This window comes from Manacus candei, unplaced genomic scaffold, assembly GCF_025592945.1.
Source record: "Manacus candei isolate 608988 ecotype Guabito, Panama unplaced genomic scaffold, ASM2559294v1 h1tg000067l, whole genome shotgun sequence".
NCBI classification, from domain to species: domain Eukaryota; kingdom Metazoa; phylum Chordata; class Aves; order Passeriformes; family Pipridae; genus Manacus; species Manacus candei.
The window spans coordinates 8,773,462-8,796,482 of NW_026138115.1; the positions used below are offsets into that span (position 1 = coordinate 8,773,462).

Genomic DNA, 23,021 nt, shown 5'->3' on the forward strand with positions numbered 1-23,021 from the left:
AACCTTTTTAGCTTATGAGAAACAGATACATATCTCCATTTCTGTAAACTAATAAATTTATTTGCTATAATTATGTTACTTCTTGAGCTTTAATAAGGTCTCTGCTTCACTAAGATTCCTATCCCAAACTAATTTCATGAAGATATTGCCAAAAAATCAGACAACCTCTGAAAAGAGGTGCTCCAAGCAAACTGCATTCCTTCCAGGATGCTGTAAATGAACCCAAGTTGTCCAGGTGGTGCTGCTCACAGTACTGAAGCATTCACAGGCGAGCCAGCACTCCATTGCTGTACCAGTTTTTTGAGTGTTCTTACATTTGTGTACATTTCTGTTGTACACTGTTCACATCAGTTCATTGAACTTCAGGGTGGAAAGCCTTTAAAACATCTTAATAATATAAAAGCATGTCTCCTAAACCCTTGCAGAACTTCTGGCAACAAAAGGGAGGGTTCATCCAATTCCAGCATGACCAAATACATTTTGCCTCCCTGAATTCTTCTGCTTTTAGTATTGTGTGGAATTTTCCTTCATCTGTTTCTTCATATGGTCTGAGTGGAAGTACTATATGCTATTGATAATCTGTCATAGTCTATCCCAAAGGTGTGGAGAATTATCTTGGTATGTAGCTGGTCCAAAAAGGACTTTGGAATGAAAAGTGCTACCGGAACAGAAGTATCAGTGATCATGTGTTACTGAAAGATTCATGGAGTCTTTCCAACACTTTACTCCTTTTACTTTATGTCTCTCAAAATTACTACGTTGGCTCCATTTTTGCTAAGTTTTAGCGTTCATGTTTTGCAGATGCAAATGATAATGGGAGCTCCAGAAGGAGGAAGAGTCATGCCCCAGAGTGCACGCAATGACCCCTTAGTTAGGCAATGGGACTTGGGAATCTCATCCCTTTAGCATGGAAATCTTCACAATGAGAAAGACACCACACAGAACAACAGCCTGATGTGCCTGAGCAGAACCCAGCTGCTGATTACTAGCTCCCCTTGCACAGAAAGGCCAAAAATGTCACGTTTCCAACATTAAGATTTAAATACTCCAAGAACAACAAAATAACACAAAAGAGACTGCTAAGGGGGAAAAGCCAATGCTATAACTGTAGTTGAAACAAGTCATTCTTTGTACCAAGGATACTATGACAAAGGCATTAAAAAGAATAAATCACTGTGACTTGTTTTGCTCACCAGTGACATTCATCTGTGTTTAGCTCTTAATTCAAATTGGGTTGAAAAACAAGACTCGTCAGTTTTGAATCCCGGATCTCATGTAACAGTAAGGGGAAAGTCACAGAGTTATTAACAGCCAAGCAGTAAAGAAAAAGGAACTCCATAAAGGTGGTACATTGCAGGCAATAAGAGACCATTTTGCTGCTTTGGGATTTCAGCAATGCTGTGGGAAAGCTTATATATTAAAAAAACCCCCATGATTATTGACTTTTGCTAAGACTTATTGTTAGGTCTTTTTCTTGTATACTTGTACTTATTTATCACAGTCTGTAAAAACCAATCATGAAGTGTAAAAATGTTAGAATTATTTTATAAAGGGTTATACATCTATACAGTCTAATTCTGCAAACAGTTTCTCAATATCTCAAAAGCATTATATATAAGAAATGGCATCCTGTTCTTCAGATTGAGGTCACACTGACGTTTTTGGCATTGGACAACACCATAAAGGCCTTCGTATTCTATAGCATTCACACTCTTTTTCATGTTCTATGAGCTTGGTTATTCAGCATTTTCCCTACTGGACAGGAACATTTCTAAACTCCAAAAATTATATACTTATCACTTGATGTGAGCCCCATTTGAGCAGACTAGAGAGAAATAATCAAAGAAATCCAGAAGTATGCCCACTCAATTAGGCCCCTTCAACACTCCAATTTTCCTTCAACAGTCCAACGCTTCCCAACACTTCTTGCTTTCCTTGTTCAGGATTTTACAACCTTGGGAACCATTTACACTCATGCCATATGTTGCTTATTTTTATATGTCACCTCGAAATGCTACTCATTTATACCAGTAAGCAGTAGATTAGCTAGCAGACAACTCCTAATCAGTCTTCCTTTTCATTAGCATCCACATTATCTGCTCAACACATGAGGATCCTTTAAGAGACTTCCCTTCTTTTAAATGAAATAGCTGACAAGTGACTTTACTCTGTTTCTCTGAAATGGTATAGGGCCAAAATCGGCTTATCTTCTGGATTGTTATCCTTTGTCTCTCCCCAGTCCCTTAAAAAAAAATAAAAATCATCTTGTCTTGCAGTTCAGAAGAACTGGCTAATGCTGCAGACCTGTACCCATGGAATAAATTCAGCATTAGAGCAAACTTCTGAGATACCTTCCATATGTCAGATTTCTTCTTTGCATGCCCTTTCAGAGAAGAGGCAGGAGTCCCTAACATGCTGAATCTGTTCTGTCTTGGCTTGCTACCAAACTTTCCAAGAGAAGTGATAATCACTTGATCCATTGTAGAGAAGTGCAGATAAAAGGTTCTAAAGAAAAGAGAAGTATCTGGGTTTCCTACAGAAAAAATAAAAAAACAACCCTGGATTTCACTAGGATGCCAAAAGAGCACACACTTTGGGTCCACATCTACCCTAGAGTCCCTCCAACCCCTTGAGCTGCTGCAGGTTTTTACTCTTCCTTTTACTGTTCTTTGCCCTTTTTCCTCAAGACATGCCCTCAGCTTCCAAAAGAGAGAGACTGAATAATCTTTTAGTAGCTGACAAAAACAAGATCTTCCCACAGGCAATCATTCAACCAGACTATCATTTATTCTCTATCTTTTTTATACAGTTTCAAAACCCTGAATGGCCCGGCAGCCCTTTATGTTCTTCCTTACCACACATCTGAGAGACATGTAACTGCTATTAGCTCCATTGTGCTAATATGGGCTACAAAAAACAGTGCAAAGGTGGGTTTAATCGACTAAATGAATACATCATCCTATTTACAAAGGTGTTTATAAGTTTATTTCATAAGCAATAGACAGTAACAAGCTTAAAAGATATTTATTTTAGAATGAGATGACTCAGGCCTTGGAGATTCTGTTGTTCTTCCCTGATAATAATGGGAGTTTGACTAGTTCAAATATGCCTGTGTGTCAGGTATCTATGTAATCCCCATAAGAGCAAGTCTATGGTGCAACCGAATCTGCCAAATTTCACCAAGGTTTGCTTACCAAGAAGCAACTCTGCCAGACCAACCAGGCACCACAAAGCACCCCTAAAAAGGATAGCAGCAGCGCTCTGCAGCTGCTCATGGAAATGCTGGGAGAAAAGGATGTATTCCAAGGCTTACAAACAAGCCTTAATTTGGTCTTCTGCCAGCACTGTACAGCCCTTACCATAATTATTTACCCCTATTTCCCAAGCATCAAAGAAGGCAAAACTTGCCAGAAAAACCAGTAGCATAATTTGGATAAGAGTTATGCTTCCACAAAATAATCAGAAAAAAAAATACAAAAACTTTTTCAAAAAGTCATGATTGTGCTTTCTGAACATGGATAAATGCCAATGCATGTACAATACTGGTCAAGAAAAAATAACTAAAACAGATGCACAGAAAGTCTACCAGGGGACAGACAAGCCTATCCGATAAAAAGAATATTAAAAGAATTTGACTTGTTCAGACCACCTAAATAAATACTGAGAGGAGATACATTTACTGTGCACAAATACCCAGAGGTAGAAATAGCTGAGGAATGGAAACGACTATTTAACTAAAGGACAATACTGGTACAAGAACAGATGGTTATAAACTGCCAAAGAATAAATTTAGACTGTAAATTAGACAAAGGTTTCTAATCAGCAGAGCAATGAAGCTTTTAAAAAGCCTTTACAGGGACCAGGGGCAAAAAACTGCTCTAATTGAGGGATAAAGGTTCATGTATTTCTGAAAGGTATTATGAAATATTGTACCCTACCAAAGCACAGCACTAGAGGTAAAGACTCCTGAGGTCCCGTGCAACCTTCTGCTTCTCTGCATGTCATAGGAAAATCTGTTCATTGCAGCTCCAACATATCAAAGCACAGTTATTAAATACTTTGACCTCCCAACTACAAGTACATGGAGAACCATTCTGGATGGACTCTGCTGAAGGGTGAAACAAGACAGCTACTAAGGGAGGGACTCTGGAGCAGCCAAACCTGGGAAAAAGGCCTCAGCTGAATTTTTACATTATCTTACTATGAAAGCCAAAGGCAGGGGGCACGTGCAGACAGAACACATCATCTCCTTTAGAACTCATAAAACAAAACTCTTGAAAAATCCCAGGGGCTTCTGGGTTCAGAAAAACTTCTCAACACATTCCTGCATTCCAGACAATCCTTCGCATGAACACCAGTCATTAAAAGATGCACTTTTGTCTTCTAACAATACAGTACCTTTATTAAAAGACCAATTATTTTTCTCCATTATTTTTTTCACAAAATACAAGGACAGAGCTCAAGATTAACAGCATCGCTAGAAGTATTATTATTGCACATTGTCTTTGTTTTTTATGACTAGGACACAGTCAAGTCTTTTGCAGGTCCATAGATGGTTGTAAATGTTTGATCTTTCTGATATGTGTATGTGACCAAAGTATTACAGCACAGCAGGAAAGTAATTTTCATGGACTCCGAGAAGTACTGCAGAATTACATGGCTTGACCTGTTTGCTTCATTCCTTATGGTTGCATCATGTTTACTGTCTGGGGACATGCCACATACAACATTTAATCATTATTTTAGCATCTAAAAGCCCAAATAAAACAACCCCTCCAAAAAAAAAAACCAACCAAAAAAAAACCACACAAAAAAAAACCCAAAACAGTGGGAATTTGCAACAAAGATTTTATCTCATCTAGCAACTCCCTCTTGACAGCCATTTCTATAGTCCATATTATCAGGGCAGTTGAAGATACTCCACACACCTCTAGCAAAAGTGTCTGGAAAGCCCTAGACCCTCAGCAGGTGTTCTCGAGGATACTCAGTCAACAACAGGCCAAGGATAAGTCATCTGGACAAGAGCATTCCTGAGAAAGTGAGGAAATACATAAGGTACTTTTGTAGAACATAAACTTCACTGCTTCTTCAGAAAATCTTCAGCTAACTGATGTAAGACAGAGTATGTGGTTTCCAGTTGCAAGCTCTGTCCCACTGGGCACATGGCAAGACCTCCTAAATTTATACAAATAACTCTAACCTGACTTACTGTTTCATGCATAGTACATGCAGAGGCCATATTCATTACTATTACACACCTCCTTCCACAGACTAAGACCATGTTCACTGTGACCAAATCCTCTGGTGATGGGAAGGTTCTCAGTTGCATGCCTGATTAAATGCTGCCTCCCAGAATTCTTGGATAACAGAAATTAAATTTTAATGCCCTTAATCTAGTTGACACTTTTTCATAAGCTCTTCCTCCCCTCCTTCTCCTGTGTTATAAATGACCAATTACCTAATCTGAGGTAATGCAGGCTTTGGTCAAGGCTAATGATGATGCGGTGGGTGAGATCCTGCTTGCAGCAGAGTCCCATTAGGAAAGGTTAATCACCTCCAAGCTTACAATCCCACATTTTAGCTCCAAACAGTAAGGAGGCAGAGAAAGAGGCATCCATCACATTAACCAAATAATACAGCAAATGCCTGGCACTTGATCAGCAGTAGGGTGCTCTCCTGACAGGAGGAGGAAGACTGTGAAATTAAGACCAACAGTGGCTCTCCAAGGTTGCTCAGGGACAGAAGTTCCCACATAAGAAGTAGGGAAGGGAAGCAGCCCCAGCTAACACTTTGGATTTGTGCTTCAGAAGAGAGGTCTGCATCAGCCCTGAGAACTAAGTGCATTGCATTGTGTGTGATGTTACCCTTTCAAGGAAGCAAAAATCTTGTCTCAATGTAGTGTACCTAACCAGCTGAAGGAAACCAGAGAGGAACAGTTTCAACCTATGCAGACTGAAACAAACCCAGTTACTTCATGTTATTGCATACTTCCAAAACTTCAGGAGCAGCTCAGGCAATGGTGTAGTGGTGTCTTTTCTCTACATTCAGACACTATCCAATCACTGTCCAATATTCATCAATAAAAAACATTTATCTCTAGTGAAGCTGGAATGCACGTGCAACATAGAGCCAAAGGGATTCTTTGCTGCATCAACAAGGCCTAACGCCAAGTGGCTACACCTGCTTCTAGAGATACCTAGAACTAACCTTCATGACAGGAGGTTATTTCATTTCTAAGTCCTTACTCAAAGAAAAAAAATTTCCTTTGTGAACTCATGAAAGGGATTGATGGTGGGAGAAACAGAGACTCCTAGAACTTTTGCCTTCTGATTGACTACACACTGATACTAGAAAAACAGATAAAAACTTATGGTATGGGTTTTTTGTGGGGTTGTTTTGGGTTTGTTTTTTTTTTGGGGGGGGGTGCATGTCGGTGTTTTGTTTGGGTTTTTTTTTAACTGCTGAGTTCTTTGAGGGGTTTCTTCTAGAATTGCCTTATTCATTACTATTGTCCATGACCATTAAATTTCCTTCATTTAAACAGTGAAAATCCTTCCTTCTCATCCAGAGATGCTCCCAAAAGAGTGAGAAATACTTCAGCTGTGAGACATAGGCATTGCCCCTTTACTTCTGTTTGTCCTAACATATATATATTCATGTCTCCAAGTCACCTTCCTTGTTGGATCTTCTCAGCTGTTAAGGTCCTTCAGCATCCTTGCCCAGATGATAAAAATGTTTTCCTGTTCATCCTGAAATATCTTACAAAGTCTATTTATGCAATCATGAATAGATCCCCTGATACCAAAAAAAAAAAGCTGAAATAACTTCCCCTGAAATTGGTAACATGTATGGTAGCAGATAGAAAAAAGGTTTTTTTCAGCTGTGTTTAGTCATGATCAAATTTAGCCTTTTCACAGTTCTGAAGCAAGCTGACACTAGTGAGTGTTCCATTTAGTTTGCAAAGTAGGAGGATGTTTCCATGCAGTCTGAACTTAATCTTACTTAAACAATTTAGTGCTTTCTTTACCAGGCTTCTCTCTAGTGCTGATCAGTAAATATGAAAGATTTAGGTTAAATTCTTCTGAAGCAGAAAGGCAGACAAAAGTAGCAAAAGAATCCTCAACTTGGAATCTGAACAGTGAAGCAAACACCTCAGAAGGTAACCATCCACAGCTACCTTATGAAGAAAATGCCTGCTTGAACTGCCAGCAACTTTAATAGCTAAGTGATGTATTGTGAAAAAATATGAAAGAAATCCATACAGACAGCTAAAGCAGCAGGCAGAGATTTAAAATTTGATCTGAGTGATCTCTTTGCAAATCTGCAGAGTGTGTGTAAGATCAGCATTAGGCACAAGAGAATAAGAAATCTAATTCGGGAATACGAAATTGGGTTTTTTTGAAAGGGTTTTGGAAAAAGCTTAGAAACTAGATTTTCAAAAGCTCCTGTCCAAAAATTGTTTTGAAATTCTTTTCTAAGCACTTAACCCATTATTTTACCAGAATAAACTTTATTTTTTCTTCTTCTTCTTAAAGCCTGTCTTAAGATTATTAATGAGTGTGTCTTTAGATGAACTGGCCAACACCAAGAATGCTTGTTTTAAGAACCAGTGATAAACTTGCACTTTATGCCCATCTAACTTCACATACATACTTTCAGGTTCTCAAGCTGTGTCTACAAAAAATACTTATCAGGCTACATGCAGGAGACTCAAAAGGACCTAAGATTATACCTACTTATGACACAAACCAGTGTAGTTCAGCTGAGCCCGTGAACAGATGAATGGATATAGCAAAGATACTAACACATGGATTGCAGCAGTTCAGGGGAAGGCCTTCACAACATCCCATGGATACTAACAAGGAAAAATCTTGGTCAGAATTTGCTCCCTACAAATTGCAGGGACAGGGCTCTATATCTTCCATGAAGAGAGGAAACAGTTCAGTGAAGACCAGCACTATCATCACACTAAGAGACAAAACTTAGATTTCATCAGAGAGTCCAGCAGAACTCTGCCATGGGAGACTTCCTGGATCAAAAGGAAGCAGACAGATTTCCTGCTCAGGCCAGAAGGTTCAAGGTATAGGAGGGACTGTGGGCCTTGCTATGCCCTGCTTCTTCAGGCAGACAGTCATTTGCCTTGAGAAGTTTTTTCTTTTTCTTTGGTGTGTGAAACGGAAGGTAATTCTCAGGTGGATTCATCAGAGTTGTTCAGAAGTCTCCTTGGATATTACTGCAGCTGGTCACTGTGTTTGCTAGTTTATATTGCCCTGGTGAGTGACTGAAATATTAGGATGTATGGTATCAAGGATTTTCCTATTGCAGTTAGGAAGAGATACTTCCACTATCAGGTTTATAAGTTCTTCAGGTGTCTGAGAGCATCTGAGCTCAATCTTTGTTTTCTGAGAGGACTAGCACTACCAGAACATCAAGTCAAAACCTGCAATGGGCAAATGCTAGAGATCGTGAACAGTGGCTCAGTCAAAATTTCCTGGTGGATTTCCAATAAAAAGAAACTCCAGTTTTCAGAATTTATTGGATAGCACTTACTTACCTAAACAACACAAAAAACTTCTTTCAGATTTTGACCCTTCTTCTGTGAAGAAAAGCCCTATTGAGAGCCAAAAACAGGAGAATTGTTCTGATGTTGAAGCTTTTCCTCAATAACTTTTCGAGATTTCCTTGCAGTTTTTGTAAACAGCCCCCAAAATAATCTATGAACTTGTCAAAGTGGAACGGCTGTAATTTTCTCAGAGCCTTAGCCAGATTTGAAACAGAGGAAGATAAGTAATTAATCCCAAACTAGCTCATCCTCCCCACCAACTTCCTAACTGCCTTTTGAAGAAGCAGCTCCCCTTGACAGAAGTAGTCTCACTACCTGCTGTAGTTAGCAGTTCCCAAAATGAAAAGACAGCAGCAACAAATGTCAAAAGAAACTTAGAGTCATTAAACGAAATAAATAAACAAACAAATAAACAAAAACATAAGCAAACAAGGACCAAGGGAAACTTTGCTCCATGCTTCACAGTTTAAAAACTCTGTCCCCAGAGAATTCAAGCCCTTCTGCTCTGATCTGTCTTCCTGCTGTTTTAGCGTAAGCTCTGTCGACTCACAGCTGCTGCTCTGTGCAGGCCTTGGGCTGCCTACAGAAACAAACACATGGAAAAGATGGAGAACCCTTTCCCCCACTCAAATAGTAAACCCCAAGTCAGAGAGAAGACAACAACACAGAAGCAAGTCAGAAGTCTGCATTAAACCAGTGATGACAAGGTGAGCCAGGGCAAAAGCTGTACTTATCAACCTAACAATAGTAGAATCAGCTATTTTCCATACAGAACAGACCCTGCTTTGTACTAATCTACTTCACCCATATCCCTGCTTTCACATTCAAAATGCCTTCAAGTTCCTGGTGCATTGTGACCCAGTCTGGTCTCCAATGCTCAGTATAATCCATATGTAGTAAACATGAGTCACTTAATTGGAACAGCAAGAAGAGCTCACTTACTTGCTAACATGCATACTTTAGTGGAGAGCAAAGGAAATGTCACATTGTACGCAGAAAACACCCTCACAGTGTTATTCATAAAGTTTTGGTCATACTTTGGGTATTTGAAATGGAAAACTGTTACTGATTTGCAGTTGTTACTGGAAAACTGTTACTGGAGTTGCAGTTGTTCCACATTAATCTGGACCAGTTATAAGGAGTTAAAAAGTGGCAAGGGTCTCAGCCTCATTTAGGCATGGAAGGATTTTGTACCTCTTCTCTACTAATCACCTACACACCACTTATGGGGATTTTGAGACCAGAAATTATAAATCAAGAATCCACTCTCAGGCAGCAGAAAACCAGGACAGTGCAAGTTTGAGCGTTTGAAAAATGCTAAGAACAAAAGCGAGAGGACAAGTGAGGTCAGTCTGTTCTTTATGGAAGCACGAGGAAATGAGAGGCAGAGCTGTGAAGACGCTGAGCACACATCTACAACACACAAAGATAGGAGTGATAATCAAGAAGCTAAAATGGCAGACTCCAAGGTCATGCCATGGATGAAGACAACTGTTTCTGTAAAGAAAGAATCTGTTCTGAAGAACAAATGGAAGTTCTTTATCCATGACTTCAAAAATAACTAATGAGTCACTTCTATTACTTTTCACACTGACAGAAAACTCACTTTAGTGACCCAGGCTTATACCCCAGCCATTTTGTGAAAAGTGACTTTCCTTCTTTTTTTTCCCAGAAGTCTCTTTCCACCTTGTGGCAGAAGCTTGGTGGACTTCAGCCTTTCCAAAGACCAGTTGCCCATCTTTCTTCCTCGCAAGGACAGTATCCCCAGTATTTCTTTACTCCAAATCTAATTGAAAGCAGAAGAAATAAAACACACAATAGCTCCCAAAACCACAGCTTCCACAAATAGGAAAGGATATGATAGGAGAATGAGAAGACCAGAACTGCTAGTTCTTTTAAATTACAAGATTAGATTATTTAAGTTTCCAGGGCTGAAGCCCTGGAACATTTAGCACAAGACTCAAATGAATAAATAAATGTAGAACTAGGCAGACCCCTGCAACATGCAGACGTCTTCCTAACTCAGCAGGCTATCAACATGGAACAACCACAGACAAGACAACACATTCTCAGATCTTCTGTCTGCTATTTAGTATGGCTGCTCTGAAACTCTGGTATCTTGAAGTAGCCTCCGGACGGTGACCTAAACCCCCTTAAATCATGGCAAAGCCTCAGGACTCAGTAAATATCAAGGAAGATGTAAACTGCAGAGGACTATACAAAACCTTAGGTGATTTTGAAAAACCTCTTTTTGAGATTAATTTGGAGAGGAGAAAAGGCAACTGGAAGATAGAAATTATTTCTAACTTCACTTCAGGTTTTCATAGTCTAAATACCCACCAAGGGCCTGGGAAAAGTCAAGCAAAATATGTCTGGGGTCTGTGGGAACACAGCACCATCTTGTGGAGTGAATGGAAGAAGTATAAGAAACAAGGAATAAGGATTTCAGCACTTCAGACATCTGCAGCTTGGCTTTTTGACAGTCTGCTCTTCTAGAAGGTTAACAAATCTTTCTATCGAATTTGTGCTTTATAAAAAAAGTTCACTGCAGATCTATAAAGAACAAATGAACAACAAACAACTCCCTATTTTTATCTCTCAAACTCATCACTGTTAACATAAACACTGGGGGCCTCTTCATAAATAGAGTGTGGGCAGACAACCATCTGTACTGAATGTTATTTGCCAGCAGGCCTGGCACAGCTGTGAGCACCCTATTCTCACAAGTGTGAATCTCCTGTGCGTGAAGTGGGCAAAGAAAACAAGTCTCTAAATAATAAACCTGCCAGGACTAACAACCTATTGTTCCACCTATTTAGTACTGGAAAAGAAAAAACCCTTTTCCATTTAGAAAAAGAAGGAGACTGAGAAAAGCAGCTATTCAACCCTTTTAAGTATTTGTTGCCAAATGTGGAGGTATGTTTGCAGAGCATCTGAGAAGGAGAAACTTAAGTTAGCCAGCTGGTTCACATCTTACTGGTCATAAATAAGGATGTCCAGGCACCACTGAAAGCATGAAGACTTGATTAGTTTCTATTTCATTGACAGGTAGAAATTCATATCTGCAACAGAAAGCATTAAAATGTCCTGGTTTCTAAAGGAGGTAGGCAAATACAGGGGTCTCTGTGGAGGAGGATATAGTTGCTCTTACTTTCAGCTCCATCTAAAGTATTGTGCTATACCTAGCTCCACTTTAGCAAATACTTTAAAGATTTTTCTTAGTTTATCCTGCTCTCCAGGATGAAAGATTTTTAAAACAGAAAGCACTACAATATATTGTCTATGCATTTTGAATAGATATCATAATGAGTTTAGCACAGGTCTCTCAAGTGTGATATTTGGGCTAAGTACGTTCTCTGGTGTGCCTAAATTAAGTTTAAATGACTTGAACTATCGATATTTCACGCACATGAGCTACCAGTAGCAATTCTACAGCCAAGTGGGGATCTCTCTGAGGATATTTCGCTTAAGACAAAGCACAAATTCATCTTTCAAGTGTCCATCAGAAGTATCTCTATTTCAGTAAGGTGAGGTAAGGGATTAAAGCCTCTAACCTCTTCCAGCTGGGACAAGTGCAGAGTAAATTCACTACTGGTAACAAGTGCAAAAGCATGCAGAAAAAAACGAGAAAACAGACCGGTGGTTTGGGGGAGTTTGTTTGTTTGTTTATGGTTGTTTGTTTTTTCATGACAGTACAAATACCTAATTCTTATGATTTGTGCTTAACAATAGGAAGTATAGACAATTCTGTCTAACCTCAGTTTCCAGTATTCAAATAACTATAACAAGATGAATACACAGGATGTTCTCCACGCTACAGCACTATATGCTTCAGCATCATATAGCACGTAGGATTAATACGGTGCCCTACCTAGTTTAACATACCATGCAAATGTGCACAACTCAGCAGTAGCTCAGACAGGTATTTCAGGTATCTATGCATAGCAACTCATCTACCAGATATATATTCTGCACAGCTGACAGTATGGTTACAAGAGATCAAAATCATGCCCCATTAGGTAACCTTTCATGTTTTCTGAAGTCAAATATTATGCCCATTGACCTCAGGATATATACTGGTATTTCTCTCTCTCACAGACACCTACACTCCCTCAACCAGACATTCTCCTGTCCCATGTTGCATAGCTGGAGCACCTGCAACCATTTGCCAGCAGTCAGATTGACAGTCACTGCTTCTGAGAACTTCTGCTCATTCACACAGAGCAAGGGCTCGAAAGCCAGGTCTGCTCAGTTCATTCTGCACTGGTAACACAACCAGTCCGGTGTTACAACAGCAAAGCAGAAGAATGAGTCTTTGCTGATGTCAGCAGTAGTGCTGCCTTCTATAACGTGCTTGGATCCATAATCTAAACCCCAGTGCACAGGCACTTCTCATGACAGTCTGCATTTCCAAGTGAAAGACACCTGACTGCTGAAGTCCCCAGCAGTAAAAAGAAATACTGATATTAGCCATCTCTTCTGCATTTTGTGGTCTTCAATTATAAAACTATCTGTGACAGATGAACTCTTTAAGACACAGATGTCTCCAAGGGACCTACAAACTGCATGATGGATGGCTTGTGATATTGCTATCTATCTTCATCATTTGCCTGAGATCAGAGGGCAGAATTGTAACAGACAGAAGGTCATTTAGTGAATCTGAAAAAGGAAAAAAAAAAAGAAAACAAATATGACAGATAGTTATGGGAAGCCAGCAAACCTGACACCAGCTTTGCTGTGGTCAAGCAATGCAATTAGGTTTCAGATCAGAGACAAGAGGAAGAACAGAGCTCCAACCACAATTCCTTCAAAATAAACATGCCAGAGTCTCTTTGGAAGAATAATATGCTTATATTTGGCAGTTGTATTACTAAAGCAGAGTCTAGTCAAGACACTCTGGACTAGAGGTCAGTTATGTTATCTGAGACAGTTACTCAATAGACATGAGCACAACCACTCTTGGGATGAGGCTTAGAGACACCTGAACAAAAGCACACTACAAAGATCAAAGTCTGTTTTCCTAGGGATGGTGTAATTTTCTACTCTCTTTCCCCATCCTGCCCAAGATTACCCTCTCAAGTACCCTGCTGGCAACCGAAGCATCTGAAAGGCATCTTCCAGGCCAGGGAGGCCACCACAGCCCCATGCTGCTTGTCTGCAACACAGAAGTCTGGGAAGAGCCTCAGGAAATCACAGCACAGCAGCTGATTCAATAATAAACCTAGGCAGAGGAAGATGAGCTAACTTAGGTCAACACTTTTAAACTAAGATTAATTTTCTTCTTTCTTAGGTTTTTAAATGTTCTCTGCTAATATTAAAAATAAATTCAACCTTTTGATGCAGTCAATAAATCCTGAAATTTGTTTTGAAAATAATTAAATCAGCCACATCCTGCTTCCTTATTCCTCCCTTTTTTTTCTGTTGAGTTATTCTAAGATTTTCACTGAAATAGGAAAAGTTTTGCTTGCCCTAAATGTGCAGTTTTCACTGATTAAACTACCACCCATTAAAAATTTTCACCAGCACTTTATGCACCCAAGAGATTGAAATGACATTCACATATTTGAAAGCTTTTTCTTCTGTGGACAGCTGTTAGCTAACTGGGGTTTCATTTAACATTTACACCCCAATGGAATTCATGTTATGTAATTATACTTGGGATTTTTAATGAAAAGTCTATTTCCTTCCATCATCAGAGAAATTCTTTTGTGACCCAAAATCTCTAAGGACAGCAAAAGGGAACTGAAGTCCCAGACTGCACTCCTGGTGTTTTTGCAGGCCTTGGATGTCAATACACAACGAAACACCCCCACAAAGATAATGAAATCCAAAATATGCTCCCTTGCACAAAGCTTGTTTCACAGGTACCCAAGCAGCCAGTTGCAATCTACTCCTCAGGGATCATTATTAAGATAACTTTAGTCAAGGTTTTTCATCTAATCCCCAGTGTTCTACAGCTGATATTGTTATAGCAGCTCCTGAGTAACAAGATTGCAACGTAATAAAGGTATATTCCTATATACAGCTAAACTCCAGTGGAGATCAATAGGTAGCCTTCTGTCAATGACAGGAAATAATTAGTACATTAGGCATTCTGGATAGTGAACAAAGAATCTCTTTCAAGACCTCTGACTCCTCCTGCCTTTGTTTATCTGTTAATAATTTCCATAATTTCCATTGCAAAAAATAGAGTAAGCATAAAAGATCTGTCTCTCTTCCTACTGACCCCAGCCTTGTCCCTTAAGTAGCCCCAGACTTAAAGGTTCAAAAGCCAGCAAGAAGAAAAAGTTTAAAAATTGTAGCACTGCCTGAATCTCTCTGTACACTGGCATTCTCTTAGCTACCCACACCCTGTAAATATTTTATTACATAGATTTGTCCACATAATGACTGTAATCTTAAAGGTAGCTTTCAGTCTAAGGTATAAAAACATATATATGCGTCTTAAATACAAAACAATTAGACATACTTGAAATGTGGACTCTGAGAATCCCATGCCAGATTTTGATCTGCCAATACGGGCATAAATCTCAAGTTACCTCACTGAAATTAAAATACTTACTTTGTATTTATAAATGCTACCACAAAGACTAGCCCATAAAATACAAAAGATCAATCTTTGCCTATTTATTCTCACCCATTAATGTAGGTTCCTATTTGCAAACTGTTTTCTATGTAGACGGCCTGGGAAATAAACAATAATCACCTTGAGGACCCAACAGGAATAAGAAGGCAATATGGTGTGTGCTGCAGCAGACAGCTCCATGCTGTCTGGGAAAGCACTAAGTGAACCCTACCCCCTCTCATCAACACCATTACACTCCACTTATGACACATCAGACTTAGAGCAATCACTTAAAAGCACGGATATCTAACTCAGTTGGGTACTGCGAAGATGGGAGAGCACACAAAAACCAGTTGGGGCAAAAAATGGATTAAAAATTATGGCAAGTCAGAGCTTCCATGCAGGATAGTAGACTCAGCATGGGAATCACTTTTTCATAATCCATTCTGCCAGTTACAACAGACTCATAGAGGATTGGAGGCAATGATCAAAGTCAGCTGTGCTTTCAGCTGGACTGGTGGCTGGGGTATCCTGTTGCAGATCAACAGCAACAGCTGAAAGACAAGCTGGATTTTGCAAGGATTTTTTTTTCTCTTCTCTGCAAAAGTACAGGTATTAGCTGCATAACCACGTGGCACTCAAAATACCTCATGCTGATGAAACCATAGTTATTGTGAGATTACTGGAAGTATTTGGACAATACAATTGAGGATAAAAGTTTCACAGCATTATGTGAAAAAAAGTCCACTTAAAATAAAGGTCCTCAAGCTCAGGATGACTTTTGACCAACTCTACACATATTTGTCATTATCTTCCAAATTTAGTACTCCGTTATCTTCTGTGGAGAAGCTGCTCTAAGAAGAAAAGAATCTTTAAAGAGTAAAACTGACGGTTGAAGTTTGTTTCAGTGTTTTCCTGAGTTTTTACATTTACTGCTTCTTAAATATAAACGTGTAGGATATTACAAGGAAAAATCTAAATCTAAAATTAATCAAATCCTTGTTACACTTGACAATTTAGAACACTTAATTTATTATCTTACATCTAGTTGAAAGATGTGCTTAGAGATCATCACTGACAAATGGAGCTTGGGGTAACAGAACAAACAGAGGCTCCTATTCTGTTGTGCAATATTTCTGCTACTGTCATCAACTTACATCAATGTCTTATCAATGCTTACACCCTGGGTGTGCCATTACAGAAGAAACCGTTTCAGAGGTCAGCTTTTTCATGGGACAAAATACCTAGGACGCAGTACTACTCACTCAGCTAGTTTTAAGATGAAAAGTTATAATTATTGCCATGACTACCAAAAAGCATCACATTAGGAAAAAAATACTGTCAGAGAGAACAGAGATCACAAGCACCACAATTATGGCAAAAGCCTTCTGTGACATGCTTATGAAAATGGCAGTGTCAGGAAGAGAATTAACTGAACTGCTCAGAGGTTGATAACAGAAGCTGTAATCACTCCCACCTGTAAAAAGTCCCTCTCCTTCCATGCTATTGAAGTCTGTAGCATGGCTGGACCACAGCTTATGTGCTGACAGCAGGCAGGTGTGCACAGATATCAATGACTGATTGCAGCTCTCATTCTAAATGCTCCTTCTGCCAAGCTGTTGAAGGAATCCAAATTAAATTACTCACTAGAGACCTATCTGCATTTTGGGGATCACAAAAGGATAAAGTTGGCTAGCTTTCACAATTAAACACTTAAATGACCTTGGCTAGCTTGACATTAAACGTTTTTATGTCAGGGCACCTTGAGAAGCTGGAAGGGGCAGATGAAGCAATTCCAGGAAGCACCTGTCACTCAAATTCCCTCTTTCTCACCCAAACAGGGACACACAAATTTCTCCCTCTAATGTTGACAGCACTGCCTATTCCAGATGACTCCCAAAGGGAAAAAGGGGCAAACAAGCTCTTGATCTGCAGTCTGATCTGATGTTTTACAGCTGTTACTTAGGGGCAGGAAAAGGCCTTTCAGTACACTGAAAAGCAATGAGCATTCTTAAACCACTGAAGTGCTAAGGCAATTATGTAGTGGGCTATTACTAAGCATCAGAAAAGTACATGGTGCTTTAATAAGAAGTAGCACCAGATCCTTGCCCTAAAGCTGTTACAGTTCCTGGAGCTGCAGCGCAAATGAAAGTAAACAGTGGTAAGAAGGGTGAAAGCAGGGTTTATAACCCAAATCACAATGGTACAATTTACATCATGTACTAAAGCACACAGTTGCATTTCCCTTCCTTTTTATCCCAGTTCTCAGAGGATAAGGTCTTTCACAGTCAGCAAACACCAAAGGTTTAGGTTAGGAACTGGAAATGAGCCATCAGCCAGAAAACACTAGTTATAACATGTGAAAGAGCACCAAGTAAGCAAGAGCAAAGCATGAGATGGGAAGTAAGAAGTAGGCAGAGTGTCTGACCTACTGTAATGAAGTATGATTCACTCAAGATAAATCGGAGGTGACTCTTGCTTCATGTAGGGCGGATGTCTCTGTAGTATCAAAGGCAAATCCCTAAGCGTGCTGATATTTAAACAGCTGACTGGTTTAGCCATGCATGCCTAATGAAGTCTATGCAGATTTATTTTCTACATACTAGCAACCTCTTGCTCTCTGACTCAGTAAGTGAGTAAGCTGGGCACATTAGAAACGAATGGGTGATAATTAAACATGAACAATGAAAAGGGTTCTCTAAGTAAATCAAGCTGAGTATGCTGGCATTGACATTAAAGGAGGTCATGAAGTCTGGATGGCCCAGATGATGAAAAACACAATATACTAAGGGAGAGGGAATAGGGTCGATCTCCTGACTGGAGGTCTGAATCCTGCCACAGAGAGCATGAGCTTAACTGCTCAGTTGCACAAAGTAAGTTTGGAGTGCAAATGGCTCATGAACACAGCAGAATAAAGCATAAAGTAAGGGTTACTCATTTAGCCATTTCCCCTTCTAGCAGTCTCTTTAGCAGTCTCTTCTAATGACAGTTCTGCTATGCTATTTAAGCAGGTATGAGGGAAACTAGTTCTGCCACTGCCTTTTTGCAACCTACTTTACAGACAATGCTCCAGAAGCATCAATACACTTAGGTACTCATTCACTTACTTAGTAGAGTGCAAAAAGGAAGGGTATTAATGCAAGAGGGATGGGTCTGTTCAGATATCCTTGGCATCTCACCTAGAACACACATGTGGCAAAGAGGCCAGCTTCAGTCTTCCTCAATTGATCAAAAATACTTTGTGCTTTACTCTAAAGTATTTGGTTTAGACTTTTTTTGCTAATTTTGATATCCTTCCTTTTAAGTCAGGGGGAAAAAATGTCTTGGCTAGAAAGCATCACTGTGATTACAGAACTGAAGTTATCAAAAGCTCTTCTTGTGACAGTGCTAAATTAATGAATAAACAAGCAAAATCATCATGACTCCCTTTCCCTCCAATCCTTCCCTCCTCCAAATGTGATTCACGGATTAACAGTAAAAACCCAGAGTTTATAAATAAATGAATAAATAACCCCTCCAAAAAGCCAGTCAATAGTCATCAGATGGACTTAACAACTGATCCAACAAAACAGTAACAACAAAAAAGCTGTTTGAAAAGGTGTTTTATACTCTGTTTGCACTAGTCATTGCTGCAGGTCATTGATCTTTTACAGACAGCTTCCGATAAAACTTACTTGTTTTAGCCTGGCAATTTCTCCAGGAAAGCTTGACCCTCAAGGTTATTCATCTGCATGAGGCACTGACTAAGAAGCAGTGTTTTCTATGACCTAGTTTGACATACATATACCACTACCATTAGCTAGATTGCCAATGCCTCTTTCTATGCATTCTCTCTGTGCAGAAAAGAAAATGAATTGTTTGACTAGAGAGAGAAGAACATGAATAAGTTAAAGAATCTGTAAAGCTGTTCATAGGACAACAGCTTAAATACAGGTCATGTCTCAGGTAGGTTAGAGTGCCTAACTATCGTGTTTTCATCTTGAATCCAGTTTAGGAACAGTAACAGGATGGAGTTCATCCCAGATGCAAGACACTTCATTAATGTGGGTTAACTTTTAATACTGCTACCTTACATGCTTAAAGTTACACATTTCAAGTTATTCCTAAATTAACTGCAATATACTGACTTCCTACATCCTAGAGTAATACATAAATTCTGAAAACAGGTTGGAAGCCCACAATTATAGAATGTGATGCTGAACTGATTAAAACATTTCCAAAGACTGAAGAATGAGGAACAACTTCAAAAAACAAAGAACAGACCTTAATGGCAAGGCGAATGGAACCAGCATATCCCCAATGATACCATCAGTTCTATTTCTGCTTTTCTTTACAGATGTTGGTACCAGCCAGCGTACAGGGCAAATCCTTAAATTCACTTGTGTACAACAGACCTTCTCAAATAAATTTGAGGACTGGGGTGCCTGGGAGGTTTTCCTATGTTTGTTTGTTTGTTTTTTAATATTGCTACAGTTTTACAATAAGGAATGAAGCATATTAAAACTGAATTTATGCCCCCATAGCTTCCATTAATTTCTTATTCCAAGGAATCTTGATTTCTACAGTGTAAAGAACAACTAAAACATAGCTACACAACGGATAAAATCAAAGGCTTTATCATAATTTCCATGAGAAATTTAAGTCCTTGTCTTATTTAACAATACTGGTGAATGTATAAATATGTCTATAGGTGTACATCATGCATCTCTGCCACCTGTGCTTCCCCTTCATCTTTCAGAAACAGCAGTTCCTAGCCAGTTGCACCTGAATGATGAAGATTAACAGTCCAGTCCTGAGACAAAAATTAAAAAGCAAAGACATACCAGTGCTCTAAGATTTCCTGAGTATTGATAGGACTAAATATCTTTGCAAAGTTTACCCCAGCAAATAATTTAAAAAACCCAAACACAAATCACATCTACTAATAATTAATTTGGGATAATCTAAGGAGATCATCAAGAATAATTGAAGAAAACACCATAGGTCTCATTTATCTGTCTCAGAGGCACTGAAATATTCTGCATCAAACACATGGAAATGCAAATTTTCCAGTGTGGACACTCAAGTTGATTAATAGAAATGGAAAGGCAAAATACATATAGTAAGACATTCTTTTACTACTGTTTCCATTGTACAAAACTAGACCTGTTATATTTACTTCAATACTCCATATTTACATCAGTGGGAGACCACGAGTTGCTCAGAAGGTAGAAACAGCCATCTACTAAATTAATAGAATTAGACCACTGGGGACAAAAAAAAATTCTACCAAAGATTTTAATGCATTTCTAAATAAAAGGCTTCAGGTTACACAGAAGGTATCTCCCCCTGCCATTATTTGCACTAAAATCCAGTCTAAAGAGTATTTACTTCAATTAACATACCGATCTCTGTACTTCCATTAGACTTGTGTACAATAGGAATTAAGCCTTATCCCTCTCCACAACTCACAACACTTCCTAACTGTATCAGGGAATCAGGAGTAGAACTCTGTTTTCAGTGTCCTGATACATGACAAAGAAAAAAATAAATTAAACAAAACCAAAACAAAACACAAAAAATGTTATACGCACTTTTTGAAGATCCTGGTTGAAGTCCTGTTGTCTTCCAGGAGGAGTCCACATGACTTACCTTTCCAGATCATTTTGAAACCCACATCCTCCTCCTGTGAGCATTTCTAAATCACCAGCCAGGCCTGCCACTGAGAGACTGGCTACTACACTGCCCACATCATGCCCACTCATATCAAACTCTCCCCTCTCTGCTCTGCATGGTTTCCAGCTGACAACTTTAAAAAGCAGCAAGAAATGCCCAATTACAGACACAGGAACTTTCCTGATACTTCAGAGCCTTCTCTAAGTCATTAGCAACGGCTTAACAAGGGCACTGTGACATTCTGGAGCTGTGAAGCTAAACACATTAGAAACAAACCTATATCAATAATATCAGAGATTTCCTGGACGTGCTTCTTTCACACAACATGTTTGTGTGCTATGCTTAGCAAGTCTAAACTGAATGACTGAACAAATAGTTTGAGAATGGGAAAGCGAGTGTCCAATTGACAAAAACAAACCAAAACAAAACTGCAGAAAATTGGCACTAGATCATGTGACTCCAATATGAAACGTTTTTTTCTAGACCCAAAGAAGTAATTCTGAATTCCAAAGCATCCCAAAACACCAGGCATGGCATTACAGTCTATAAATCTGCATCAGCAGTAATTTTTTCATACAGCCACTATCAAAGTATGAATGTTGATAGGCCTTTCCAATATTTGTTTGGGAGAACTGTGATGGGAGAAATGGGAGACCAATGCAGGCAACACTACAGAAATACTCAGAAAAGCAGGCTTTTTAGCCTTCAGAAGAAACAGACTGTCACCATGTGCTAAACAGCTTGTCATATGTGCCATCAATTCAGTCACATCTCGGACTTTTAGAGAAAGGGTTGCAAATATGACAGTGCTGAGACACCAATATTGAGTGAACTTTGCTGGTATCACCCATAAATTTTACCACCAATAATGAAAAGCAGCAGCTTCTGAGCTGCAGGTGGTCAGAGTGGACTGTAAGAATCTTCTCTGGTTTTAAAATTTACACACACAATGAACCAAATTATTGAAGCCTACTGTTGTGCTTACTACAGCATTCATAATGTGCTCCTTTGTTCCCTGCCTTGGAGCAGTGAGGGAGAAGGGGACTGTCACCCTAAATAACAGTAGGCAAACAGTAGAGCTTAACTGATCTGCTCCCTCCAGGCAGAAGTAAAGGCCAAAGCATGATAAGCAGAGGGAATGTCAAAAAGCTGATTATCTGCCCCCTAAAGGAAGATTTAAGGGTTTTATTCAATTATTTTATCAGAGATCTTAATAACAATTGGCCAAGAAGAACATCCAATGTTTTGAGATAAAGCAAATCAATAAGCCGAGAAGCACAACAGTGCTGCCATATGTTTAACTGAGCACTGGTTTTAACTGAACATTCTAGCAAACAGTATCCAATACTTCATCTTAGCATACAGCAGGTATTTCAGTAGAACACTACTCATTTTACAGGCATTCCATATCTTTTTCACCGAGGTTTGAATAAAAATATCAAAGCATAATTCACTACAGAAAACCTAGCCATTTTTTACCTATGTAAATATTACATACAATATTCCTGGTTCTTCTAAACCAGGAATTCCGTTAACATCAATTACCACCACTGGCCTGGTTGAGTCAGCTTTCAAAGAGAAGAAAAAAACCACAAACAAAATCAACACATACCAAATTGCACATTTTCATTTTAATAAGAAAATAACCTGCTGTATGCTTTATACAAACTTTCCAGGAAAAAAAAGTTTGGCTTTGACACTGGTAACGTTGTATTGCAATTGAAAGAATGACTCATCATGTGTTCTCTGTGCACCCAAATGTCAGAATTCAGCAATACAATGGAAAAGTCTACTTACGGTCGTTACACTGGCTCCCAGAATATGAAGTCATGGAGCAATCACATGTGAAGCCTTCCCATTGCTGATTACAGATGCCCTGATTCGCACAGGAATCTTCCTGGCAGGTAGTGCTTGGTCCTGGAGAAGGGATGACAAGAAAAGGGTAAAATAAAGGTGAGAGAATCACTTTGGTCAGGCCCACAAAAGCTTCAATTAATCACTACCATTACCATCAGGATCCTCATGCAGAAGAGAAAAAGCACTAACCAAACATTCTTCCATTCCTGGACATGCAAGAAAATCAGGAAGAAAGAGCACAAACACACTTCACAACAAAACAGCAATCTGTAACAAAGTGCAAGAAAGAAGAGGGAACAGGAACATATTCCCTCTTACACAGGCCCAAGTCATATGTTCCAAGCTTGCTCACAGAAGTTTACTATAAAATATGGTGTGATG

The 23,021-nt window shown here is 39.2% G+C and overlaps 1 protein-coding gene across 25 annotated transcripts in view; it reads right to left on the reverse strand.

Moving 5' to 3' along the window:
* Positions 1-23,021, reverse strand: part of NRXN3 (neurexin 3) — a 1,015,491-nt gene that overhangs the window by 510,030 nt on the left and 482,440 nt on the right. For all 25 annotated transcript variants that reach the window (XM_051806312.1, XM_051806340.1, XM_051806317.1 and 22 more), the window contains one exon: positions 22,581-22,700. In XM_051806312.1, the coding sequence (XP_051662272.1) occupies positions 22,581-22,700 (120 nt within the window). The remainder of the gene's footprint in view (positions 1-22,580; positions 22,701-23,021) is intronic.